The sequence below is a fragment of the Thunnus maccoyii genome, chromosome 17, assembly GCF_910596095.1.
Source record: "Thunnus maccoyii chromosome 17, fThuMac1.1, whole genome shotgun sequence".
In the NCBI taxonomy this organism is placed as follows: domain Eukaryota; kingdom Metazoa; phylum Chordata; class Actinopteri; order Scombriformes; family Scombridae; genus Thunnus; species Thunnus maccoyii.
In genome coordinates this window covers 20788178-20800939 of record NC_056549.1, presented here as the reverse complement: position 1 = coordinate 20800939, position 12762 = coordinate 20788178, and the positions used below count along the sequence as shown (strand labels likewise).

General features: G+C 37.9%; 1 protein-coding gene across 1 annotated transcript; it reads right to left on the bottom strand.

Annotated features, from left to right (window-relative positions):
• Positions 1-2945: 2945 nt before the first annotated feature.
• nfkbie (nuclear factor of kappa light polypeptide gene enhancer in B-cells inhibitor, epsilon) lies at positions 2946-12419 on the bottom strand. Its single transcript, XM_042391394.1, has 6 exons — positions 11669-12419; positions 7273-7375; positions 5859-6069; positions 5577-5665; positions 4634-4882; positions 2946-3941 (listed from the first exon to the last, which is right to left on the bottom strand). The coding sequence occupies exons 1-6, from the start codon at positions 11986-11988 to the stop codon at positions 3873-3875; spliced, it is 1041 nt and encodes a 346-aa protein (XP_042247328.1). The 5' UTR covers positions 11989-12419; the 3' UTR covers positions 2946-3872.
• Between the last annotated feature and the right edge of the window lie 343 nt (positions 12420-12762).

Sequence of the window (12762 nt, the reverse complement as noted above, 5' to 3'; positions counted from 1 at the left end):
TTTACTTAAGTAGGATTTTTCATGAAGGACTGTTACATGTAATGGAATATGTTTACATTGCTGTGTTGGTACTTTTACTGAAGTAAAGGATCTGATTGATACTTCTTCCACCTCTGAGGACATTTACTTAAAAATTCCCTCCAGAAATTAATTAAGATATACAGAATTCTCTACTTGAAACAATAATGTGTGTTTGATGTGTTTTTTCCACATGAAAAGAGTAAAATACTTAAAATCCTTAAAATGGCATCTACTCCTCCCTGATTAAAAAATCAAGAATGTATAAATATGTAAATAATTTCAGAAGTTTAACTGCTGGACACAAGATGTCTCCTACTTCACTGCAAAGTTCATTCTCAGTGTTTGTGCACTGGGGGCTTCACGTTTCCACGTCACACTTGTGTAAGTTGAATACTGGACCAGGATTGGCTTCAAAAATAGTTGTGATGTCACACTCAAAGGCCACTTCAAATCTGATTTTCACTGAGAAACTTTCCTCTTTCAGCAGATGAAAGTGAAAACAGCCTTCTAGTATCAAACTCTGAACATACATCATTCTGCACAATGAAGAGAACAACATCCAACTGTAAGAACAAGAAGAAAACAACATTTTGAGCAGAGAAGGACTTTAAAAACCACTGTTTATAAGCAGTATTATAAGCAGTAATTTTTAAGCCTAGTTTCAACTTTGAGTATTTCAATTCTATGCTGTTGCTGTTTATTTGTGATTTTTTATCTGACAGCTGCAGTGACCCTGCAGATGCAAGTTTGTACAGATAAAACATGTGATACATTGTCAGTGGTGGAAGAAATATATTCAGGATCTTTAGTTGAGTGAAAGTACAAATGCAAACTAACTGTCACATACATGTAATGGAGAAAAAAGTATCATATTTGCCTCTAAAATTTATCTGAATTAAAGTATAAAGTGCCATAAAATTGAGATACTCAAGTAAAGTACAAGTACCTTAAGGTACTAAGTACAGTATTTGAGTAAATGTACTTTGTTACATCCTGCTGTTGATAAAAGCAGTTATGAAGTACCCTAAGTAGTTTAAATTGACTCCACCCTGACCTGCTACAACATTAAATTCTGCTTTTACAATACAGTATACAATACAATAATATATGATAAAGTATATAATAATAACAGTACTTACTTGAATTACATTTAGCTTATAACACTTTTGTACCTTTACTTTAATAAAACTCTGAATGTAGGACTTTTTTTTTTTTTTTTACCTGTAATAGTGTATATTTTATATTGTAGACTTTTACTTAAGTAAAGCTGCTGAGTTTCTTCCACTGCTTTAATGTAATAAATAGTCAATGACTTGTCTTGCTCTTAAGTGCTTTTGGTCAGAAATAATAAAAAGGAGAAAGTACACACAAGTACATTGCATTATAAAATAATCAATTACTTTCCTGAGGTTGTTGGAAATATGCCTGCATGCTGCAGCAATACTATATGACAGGATGCAAAAGAATAACATCACAGTTCGCATATAAAACACAGATTTACTAAATGAATACATTTTGCCATAAACTGTTGACAGCGTTCACTGTCTCCGTCCCCTCCATGGTGCATGGACATTCTGACACTGTAGTCAAATTTACTGTCAGTATTTGATAGACCTTTTTCACAGCAAACATTTTGACTCTTCATAGTAAGAAAAGCACCGATGTTACTAATAACATTAACGATGGCTTCTTTCGATTCAAGTGTCCCAGTAAGTCAAGCAGCAAAATGGAATTCAGTCACCATTAGTTTCATTATTTACACCTGTGCTTCTCCTACTTTAACATGTAAAACGACTTCTGTGAAAAAAGCTGTTTGAAGGTTTTCTATTTTGAATATGGAAATATATGTTATATAACTAACTCTTAAATGCAACAAAATTCATATTAAACACATATGTAATGCAAATACTGGACTCTAACTTTAAGACTCGTATCACAGTCTTAATGGTGTATTTATTAAAACAATAACTGGTTGATTTAGAGGAAAGTCTGGAGTTAGAGTGATTAATGATTAGTGAAACTGGCTTATCTAATGTTAACTTTTTTGTTTATGGCAACAACAGCATGATCTGTACTGTATATGACAGAAATAACTGCAGAATTTCCCAGGTCATAGGCTCAATGGAGAAGTAGGTATAGTTTCATAACTCTGTGTTCCAACTGCTGACCACAGAAGTTTGTCCGTTTAGTAGCTGTCACCAAAACATGCTCTGAATGTGCATGCTGTCAAACCCTCATTTACCTGACCAGAAGACTGACACGTTTATTGCCTTAAATTACATAAAGAGTAATTACTAGTGAGAAGTATTCTTGCTAATATCCCTCACATGAGCAGGAATTGAGGATCTGTCGCCAGCTTGTTATTCAGCCTGTCTTGCTGTGAGTATGTGCTTACGAGAGAGATACAGCGCAGTGGAATTTCCAGACGCTCCACAGTCATTGTACTATAGGAGCCATCAGGGAGAAGTCAGTTACAGGAAACAAAAGGTACACCTTACAAAAGCAGCTGACGGGAAACAAAGAAAAGAACTAGGTTGTTTTCCTGAAAGAGCCTGGTCATGAGGTCTGCTCGTTATGGTTCACTATATAAATTCATTCTTGTAAGTTCTGGCTATTCACACAAATCAAACTAGTGATTTATATACATACTTAAAATGGAAAAAAAGAACAAAAACAAATATAGATTTTTAAGTGTGAACTAAAAAGGACTCATCAAATTACCTCCTTTCACTCAAATGGCATATAAAATGTATCTAGTGTGCATGTCTGAAGTGAAAGTGTTTTATGAAGCTCTTCACCAGTACAGAACAGACATGAGATCATTTTCATTATCTGTTTGTACATGTATCACACAGGACTTAAACCAGTAAACACCAGTCAAAATTGTCACAGAATTCCTTGTACCCACAAAGGACAACATGCAGTGAGGTTTTTTTTTTTTTTCATTTTATTACAAAATAGACGAGCTCAGAATTGCTTATATTAACCAGACAAGCCAGTGAAAATCCACACCAACATCAACAGTAACAGTCTGCAGATCAAGGCAAAACATTTAAATAGAGAAAACACGAAGCAGCAAACCTAACAATCAAAGAGATTAAGCTATGTTTTGTGTTATATATTACATTTTTATGTGGGCTTGTAGTTCACTTAACAAAAAGCAGGGATGTGATCAGTTTATCTTTTTTTTTAGGATTGCAAGTCTCTTTGAAAGAAAGATTTAGGATTACATTTTCCATTTAGTAAATTGTACATTCATTTTAAATGCGCTCCTCAAAAAGCCTCACTGTGGTTGCAATGGAAAGCCGCCTTTTTTTTTTTTTTGAGATATAAACACAAGACAAAAATTGCAATTCCGTTACAATCCAAAAGCCATGAAAGCACTGATTAAACTGTAAAACGAAGCAATTTGAATGTTGAATTTCTTGCCATTAAAACTGGGCTGATGTGACAAAGAGGTAGATTTTTAAGAGTTTTAAGGACATTGTAAATGTTGATTGAAAGTTTGGCACTCACAGTGAGGTGGCTTTTTTTGTGAAATAATAACCCTTCAAATGCATGCAGGAAAAGGCAGAATATTTGAGCCAACAACTCGGAAACAGTGAATTTTGTATTGTGTTCAAGTAAGAGTCGATAAGCAGAATCACTCTTTGCCAGAGGGAAGGAAGATTGCGCATATTTGTCTATATAATATATAAATACAGATTAAATCAGAACGTACTATAATTAGATGCACTAATTACTGAAAATTCAGCTCAAATACAGCTTTCTAACGAAGGTTCTAGCTGCAGTAAGCCTCCAGACGATTTCAAGGTGGTTGTTCAGCCTGCGATTCAGCTGCACCATCCAGTTCAAAAGTTCATGCCAACCACCGACCTCCCGGAGATTTGGATGTCGTCAAATGGAAATAGAGCCAAAATCTGAAAAATAAGGACACAAAAGGTCATATTTTAATCAGGATACCTCCCCTTCCTGTGAGTTGCAGTTCTTGCGCAATGAAAGGAGAAGTGAAATATTTAACATGCAGTATTTATGAAGTATTGCAGCTGAAGTTATGGAAGTACACTTGATTTAAAAATAAACAACTCTTGTCACTGTAGCCCTCAATACTTTGATGAAGAGTGTAAACATAATCTATGTTTTTCTATTGTCTACAAATCCAAAGCCCGTTTGTTTCTACTGAAGATGTAAATCTTGAAAAATGAGTCACAAATATATCTTTTCTTTTAAAAAGTAATTTCCTATAACTGCTGGACACAGCAGTTTTTAGCAAATGTTACTCAAGCAGGAGTAAATAGTGCATTTATTGGAAAATATTTTCAGCGGCAGATTAATATACATTTGGTGCCCTAGAGAGTATTTACAGCAGCAGGATGGTGATGGAAGGAGAGATTTGAAAATAAACTACAGTGCCCATTTTCAATGTAATGACGGATTATGTCACCCAGTACAACAAAGTGGCTCACTGATGTGTTTTTAATAGTTTTTGGACAACATTGGAGGTCTGTAGCACAGTGGAAGTTGTTCTCCTCATAGGATATGTTAACAATAACAACAGATTATTGCCATAATACTCCTGATGTGCCTGTAACTGTCAGTCACAATAACTTACATCATAATTGCCATCTGCCAGATCCAGCGCCGTCTCGTCCTCCATGTTTCGCAGCATTATGTCAGCACCGGATTGAAAAAGGAGGTTGGCAATGGTGGCATCCTGCCTCCCCACTGCCAGATGCAAGGGTGTGCAACCGTTAAACATGGCAGCATCCACGTTGGCTCCCCTGTTGAGCAGCAACTTCACTGACGTGACGTCGTGCAGCTCGACAGCAAGATGAAGAGCTGTTTTGCCACTGGTTCCCTCCTGTGAGGGGGAGGGGGGAAGGAAAAAGGAAAAAGAATATGATCAACTCCTGGGACAATAACATGAAGTAGGTCATTAGTGTAATAGGTAGTAGGTTAATTTGTGCTTATTATTTTCTAATTTTGCATGGAAAATGTACTATTAGCCTCATAAATATTAGTAGTAGAAGCATGGAAATAATAATCATAATAATGTGAGTCAGAGTGATATGTTCAGCCGCTGATTTAAACTGAGAAGAATGTCTGGGGTAGTTTCATGACTGACTGCCATGTTCCCTTCCATCATTAGAAAGTTAAGAGTGTCTGTCCAGCCCAGCCTAATCATATCTCAAATCTAATTATGTCTCCATGAATCCTGCAGGAAGCTCTGAGCTCAGCTCATATCACTATCAGTGTTGCACAGGTGCAGCAGATTTATAGACAGGAAAACAACATTAGGCCAGGCGCAGTAAATTGCATGTGAAAGGGATAAGTGTGATTATAAATACTGGTGCATTAGTGGATCACATGCCATACTGCAGGGCAACATGATTCTGACACTAATCAAACTTGTTTATATACAAAAGCAAAACTGTAAAAACTTCCTACTGAGTGTGTTGAAAGATTCACTGCAGAGTGATCCTTTGGTTGGAGCCTTGTTATCAAAAAACAATCCATACGATTCAGTAAAGTAAGGAGTCATTTGGCAGACTAACCTGGATATTCAGGTCTGCTCCCTTTTTCATCAAGAGCTTCATCATCTGATGTTGCCTGTTCAGTGCAGCCAAGTGAAGACAGGCGAGACCTGCAAGTACACATCTTGTTTTTAATGTGGAACATAGGGCTCATTTTTGATGTCAAAAGCGAATGAGAGATGCATTGTAAGAGTCAAGTGTTTTTCCAAATGACAAACACCAGGCTTACACAGATCAACTCAAATCAGCCACGTATGTACCGGCCTTGCAAGGGCCCTGCGGCTGTTAGTCTTTTTGTCCCACCTCTCCAGTTCTTTGTTTCCACGATTGGCGCCAGCTTGCTGGGGGAAACCTCTCGGGTCATCTCGGTGGCACACTTTGTCTGTCCATGCTGGCAGGCCACATGGAGTGCTGTGTTACCATCCTGGTCCTGCAGCTTCAGACTGGCCCCTTTCTCCACCAGGCTCTTCACTACATCTGTCAGGTCCAGGTAGGTGGCCAGGTGTAAGGGGCTCTGGGGAATAAGCAAAAAATGTACTACATTTTGGCATAAAGAAGGATGTGATATGCATGCCAGAATGATTTTAAAGCTCTTTGCCAGACATTATACTCTTCTACATTTTACAGTCAAAAAGATTAATCAAAACAAGAATCAATACATTATTTGATCATCAGTAATCGAAAATAATCGTTAGTTAGGGCCCTACTTAAGTGTGTTTTGTTTAGCCAGCGTCCTTCAACCAGCCCCTTCTACTTTAGTATGCGATTTCCTGCATTTCCCAGAATGCCTTTCAACAATCTGCAGACAACAGGCCTCGACTTGTTGCATTCAGCTGTTGGTTCAATGTATGAATGAAGAGACACTTTTGCAGCCAACAAAAGTAAGAATTACACTTCTTTTCCAAAACAAACATGTCTTGTGGTTTAACTGCATTCTGGTCTGTTGAGGGTACCGTGGGTGTAGAATTTGATATGTCTGCCTCTTTTATATTATGGGATACATTTTTTTGAATATAATTAATATGCAGTGTTTAAGACTTCTGCAGTATCTGTGCAACACAACAAAAGAACTGCAAAAATGGCGTGAAAATGCAAATTTTTCAATCAGTGCTCAAATGTCTGGGGTGGATTTTCTTTTAAAAGCCTGAAGGTGTAAATGAGAATTCTTCTTGCTCACGTCACAGACTGAGAGGTCTTAGAATGACTATTATGAGGAAATACGTACATTAGGACCACCTGCAACATTTGTGTGTATTTGGAGGGCTAACTGAGTCACTGCGTGAAGTGCTGAGTAACTTCTGATGTTTCCTTTAACAGTTCTGTCAGTTTGCTCTACCTTCACTTTGGTTTCTACCCTTGTAAGACCCTGGTCTGACATCTTGTAGGACTGGAACAATTCCCCCACCCACATCCACACAAGGATACACTCCACATCTCCCTGTGGTTCTATTTCTACAGGAGGTAGAGGAGGGGAGTTTCCATTCAAAGTCCCTTATGAGCTAACACTGGAACCACCCACAGTGACGTCCCTGACAGAGGACGGACTGCAAATAAAGAGGAACAACAGTTCTCTGGAAGTACACAGATATAAATAATCCCACTGTTTCCACAATCAAGATACTGACAATGCGGAAGCCATCTAGGATTGAAAAGTTCCTGTAGAAGCTGCAGTATGCTTGTGTAGCTGAAAGAGTTATGATGGAACTGCACTTCTTACCTGGTATAAATTGTTTTGGATGTCCAGGACTTCTTTTGGGAATAGCTGTATCAACTGTTGAGTGATTAATTCTTCTTCATGGATGATTGCTAGGTGCAGGATTCTACAGAAGTGGCAAAAAGAAATAAACATTTAGTCCGTTGTGCTTGCAAAAACTTGTAGGGCCTACTTTATCTTATATTGAGCAATCAAAAGCGACACTTTTGGGTAGTAGGGAAAAAAAACTGCAATTCAACATGAGGCAGAAAATGTTGCCTCATAATTTTCCTCTGTATTCATCTCAAGAAACAACCTAGAAATATAACACTTAGTGGGCTGAATGGCAAGACTGAGTGGTAGGGGTATTGAGCAATGCAAGAATTTCTAGAAAATAAGGCAAGACAAGCTGTTAATCTAAAGAGTGTTAAAAGCAGCTATCAGAGGCTTCAAACTTGTAGGCTTTAATTCAAACACTTAAAAGCAAATGCCAAAACAAAAACACACTTAACCTCAAACTCTGAGTGGGAAGTTGTAGCAAACAAATGTGTGCAAAAAAGCAGGAAATGGAACCAAGCATTAGTGCTTAATTTAGACTAACCTAAAACAACACACCGAGGGCCTCATTTGTAAAAAGGATTTGAACAGGTTCAAATCAATTCTCCAATGTCATGCAGTATAACAAAAGCTAACTCATTTTCATTCACACAATGGCATGAATGAGGTTGTTTTTTTGTTTTTTTTTTATTACTGCACTGACTTTGCTCTCTTGCATTATTCGTAGTTGAAAATCATCAATGGTACACACTGTATTTTATTTTAGAGCAAATACGTGCGAGACTAAATGTCATGTAGCCAAAATAGGCGCCAGTCTTATTCAGAGACAGACAGTGTGGGATCAAACGTTCCCACAAAATCTCACTGTTTAGACTTTTCACTCTTCTCGGTTCTGAAAACGTCAATGACAATCGTGTTTTTTGAGAATTATCTGTAGATAAAAACTTGCATATAGTCTTGCATGATGATTAAGATTTAAACCTGCATGCACCCTCAGTAGATCACGATCATTCATTTGACCTAAAGATCAGTAAATTCATAATAGTGTAACATCTGATTGATGAGCAATGTACTACAATGTATGTAATGCAATGTACAATGTTACTTTTTAACTGACCAATTAATAAAAACTATTTATATTATCTTGCATGATAAATGAAGGTTCATTAAATGCATGATGTGAATGTTTTCTTTGCAACTTTTCACATTCAGAATACCTTCATTAAAAAACAAACAAACAAACAAACCAGTGAACAATAATAATGAACAAAATGGATAGTTTCACTCTCTGTTTGAATATTAAAGGAAAACTCATTTTTATCTACATGAAGTCAACTAATGTCCTTCCTTCAAAATATTTCATTAGGATCCAAAAAGTTATGTCATGCTGGGAATCACTGGGTCGTGATGGGACACAATCACGATTTGCTGCCCTTTAAATCAAAAGCACCACAATAAAGATAATTCTATAATATGCAAGATATTATAAGAAAATCAGCAATAATACATCACCAATTCTGTCTAAGTGGTTGGGAAACATCTCTGTCATGAGAAAATATTTTTTTTACAGAAGAAAAAGGAACTAGTTGTAAACTGTACTTATGCAATGGATTACAAAATATAAGCAAAAACTCAAACAATTAACTATTTAACTTGATTAATTGATCTCCAGTGTATCAACTAATGCCAAGCATTAGATTTAAAGCTGCAATGGCTAGTGGATTAAGCAATAAGTTGATTGACAGAAAATGAATTAGCAACTATTGCAATACTTCATTGATCGTTTTAGTCATTTTTTGAAGCAAAACTTTTCTGTTTTCATCTTCTCAAATTTGAGAATTTGATGTATCTTTGGGTTTTGGACTGTTGGTTAAACAAAATAAGACATCTGAAGACGTCACCTCAGACTGTGGGAGCTTATAATGGGCATTTTTTACTATTTTCTGGCAATTTATAGACAAAGCGATGAATTTGGACGATCAGTCAAGGAAATAATCTGATTATTGATTAATAATGAAAATAATTGTTAGTTGCTGCCCCAATTATTCAGCTGTTGTTACCACTATTTTCTGATATTTTATAGACATTGATTGATTGATTAAATCAAGAAAACAATCAGTAGATTGATCTATAACTTTAACTAAACCAGGCTGCAACAAAGTAAAAGTTTCTACCAACACACAACAAAAACATGTAGGCTATTTTTAATCAATTATTTTCATTATTGATTAATGTGCTGATTATTTTCTAGATCAATCATGTGATCTATAAGATGTCTGAAAATGTTGATTACTGTTTCCCAAAACCCAATGTTATGTCCTTAAATGTCTTCTTTTGTCCTGACCAAACAGTCCTCAACCCAAAGATATTTAGTTTAATATCATAGAAGAAGAAATAAACCAAAAATATTCACATGTGAGAAGCTGGAATCAGAGAATTGCATTTTTGCTTAAAAATGACTCAAAATGAAAATTTTCTGATGATCCACTCATCGATTAATCGACTAATTGTTACAGCTCTGATGTAGTAATCTAATCTAAAACACCCATGAAGTGGAAAAAACTGAAGGAAATAAGAACACAGAAACACAGAATCAGTCAATAAATGATCCCAACATTGGTATTTGATACAATAAAGTATCATAATATAATGCCAAATCAATTTTAGTGGCACCAGTAATGCAATCACTGACTGATTTAAATGTCTGCAGACTAATGCATTTGCGTTACCAGGCACTCAACCCTGTGATCAAACATCTTAGTGTGAAAGGGACTTCCTGGTTTGACTAAGACGTGAATGAATAAGAACTTAAAAAAAAAAAAAAAACCCACAGGGGAAAATTAATGTTTGCATGATCGTCTCTCAATCTAAGCAGTGCAGTGTGGTGTGTTTCAGGTGTTTTTTCCCCTCCCAGGTATCTATAGTTAGGGTTTGAGAATGAAACCATGTGGCCCTAACAATCAGCAAGCGGAAATGAAAAGAGGTCAGAGACACAACAACACTTCTGCAATGCTGTGACTACATCAATCACTGGCTGCAGCAGTCATTGGTAAGTCTGCTTGAACGTCAAAACAGACTGATGACATAGCAACGCTCAATGAGTGAAGAAGGTCTACATTGGCTGATAAGGCTGTTAGAAACTGTGTGTGGAGGCTGAGGTGTTTGGATTGTGTGCAAAAAGCTGCAGTTTCATTGACTCAAACTGAGAGGTGAGTAGCAGTAAAAAGGTAACCAACTGACATTTTTAGAGGTTGCAAACCCTTCCACTGGTCGGGTGAAGTAAAAAAAAAAAAAGAAGAAGAGAGAAAGCACCAATAAAAGAGAATCCAATAAAAACACGCATACACACTGTCCTATCCTGATCAACAAGTTTCTTGGATCAAAAGCAAGCCACACTGCTGCCTCACAGCATGTGCTTTGTCTGTGTTTCATGGGGAAGTCCAGGCCTATCTGTTTCACTTCTGTTTTCTGACTGAGAGACGCCTCACAGGAGTCCATCCACATTCATGACATGGACAAAGTTCATTAAAAAAAAAAGAATCTGAAGTATCACACCACTTTGAAATCCCCTTTAAAACCAGTATCACGGGAGAAACTGTGACAATTCACACTCAATGAACAACAGTTTATGGGTGTAAAACAGACTGGTGCTGTGGTTTATTGGATAATCGATTAATCGGCTAATGATTGATGTGAGGATTTGCTGTTTTTCCTCGGTTTTATATGACTGTAAACTGAATATCGTTGGGTTTTGGGCTGTTGGTTGTGCAAAACAAGACATGTGAAGATGTCATCTTGGTCTTTGGAAGCTTGTGATGCCCATGTTTCAAGATTACTGGCATTCTATAGACCAAACAATTAATCGAGAAAATAATCAGCAGATGAATTGATGATTAAAGTAGTTGCAGCCCTATGACCACCAGGGCTGCTGGTGTTAAAGAAAACATCACCTGGGTGCTGACAGACAGTGGTAATTTAATATGAGTGTGCTCAGAGAGAAGAGGGTGGATTTTTAAATGAATTTATAGGAGTTAATAAAAGAGTTTTTTTGTGGTAAACTGAAAAGTAAATGTCTTTCACCTCAGCTTTGCTAATTCTGGGATACTACAGACTACTTCATGGTAGATTTAGCTGCTAAATTTGAGCAAACAATAGGCTAAGAGGTTAATGCAAGAGTCGGTAGTCAAAACTAACAAGTTAATGCAAGAGTCAGTAGTCAAAACTAGGAGGTTAGTGCAAGACACCGCGTTAAAATTCCCCCACCAGTGTGCAACTGTGGGCCCTTCAGCAAAGACACTGGCAAGATGAGAAATGATTTGCTTTTAAATAAGCTGAAAAACTGAGAAAACAAACCAAAACCTACGTGTCTCCATCTTCAGTAATAGTTGTGAGAAAGTTCTCATCCTGTTCAGAGAGCTCAGAACTCTCTGCTTGCTCCTCTTCGGCGCTGGAAAGCGTGAAGCTCTCCACTATCTCTGACAGGCTATCCACGGTGAGGGACGATGAGCCGTAGGCTGAATCCAGGCGCTCCTCCGTGGTGGAAAACTTGTCCGTCGGCTCGCTTAAGTCGGGGCTCGTCTCCCGCGGCTCCTCCGACTTCAATATGGAGCGGTACGAGTCAATGGCCGAGTCTGTGCGGTTTTCCTCCTGCAAGTCATCTTTCGTACAGTCGTCGCTCGCCATGGTGGCTGGGTTTCCCCTCCTCCTTCCCCGAGGATTTAAAGGCTACTAGCGGGTGTTGTCGCCACTCGGTGTTCGGTGATGTGCCCGGAGGGAGGACAGCCTGCTGCTGACACCTGAGGAAACCACCGCTCCTTTGTAAAAACCAGAGGAGTCGCCTCTGCGTTTCATGCCACTAACCGAGAATACATTACCCCCAAAAGCAACAGGCAGGCCTTCAGTTTTTAAATACTATAGATTTTTTAAACTTTCCAAAATATGGTGCGGTCATTCCAGGCTTTGTGAAATGGGTTAAAAAGAAGCGAAATGAGGCGAAACGGTTGCCCGTCGACTAAATATCCGGTAACGGCGTGAGCTCCAGGCAGAGAGCATATGAGCAATGAAAGGCGATGAGGGGAAGAGCTGAGATATGAAAGGCGAAGCTGTTTTTGTCACGCCGGGGAATCCCCGGTGCGCGAGAACACGCACACATACACACACGCACACGCGCGCACACACACAGTCCTGTTTCCATCACTTCAGAGGACCTAACATTGACTTACATTCATTTCTTAGAGACTTATCCTAACCTCAACCATAACCACTACTTGCCCTAACCTTAACATAACTCCAAACTAACCTTAACTTTACACCAAGTCTTCACCCTGAAATTAATGATTTTCGTTAAGGGGACTTACTGTTTGTCCCCATAAGGGAGGTGAGTCCCCACAACATGAGGAAGACCTGGTACACACACACACACACACCGTTTGCACAGCTATCATTGTTAGGACTTGA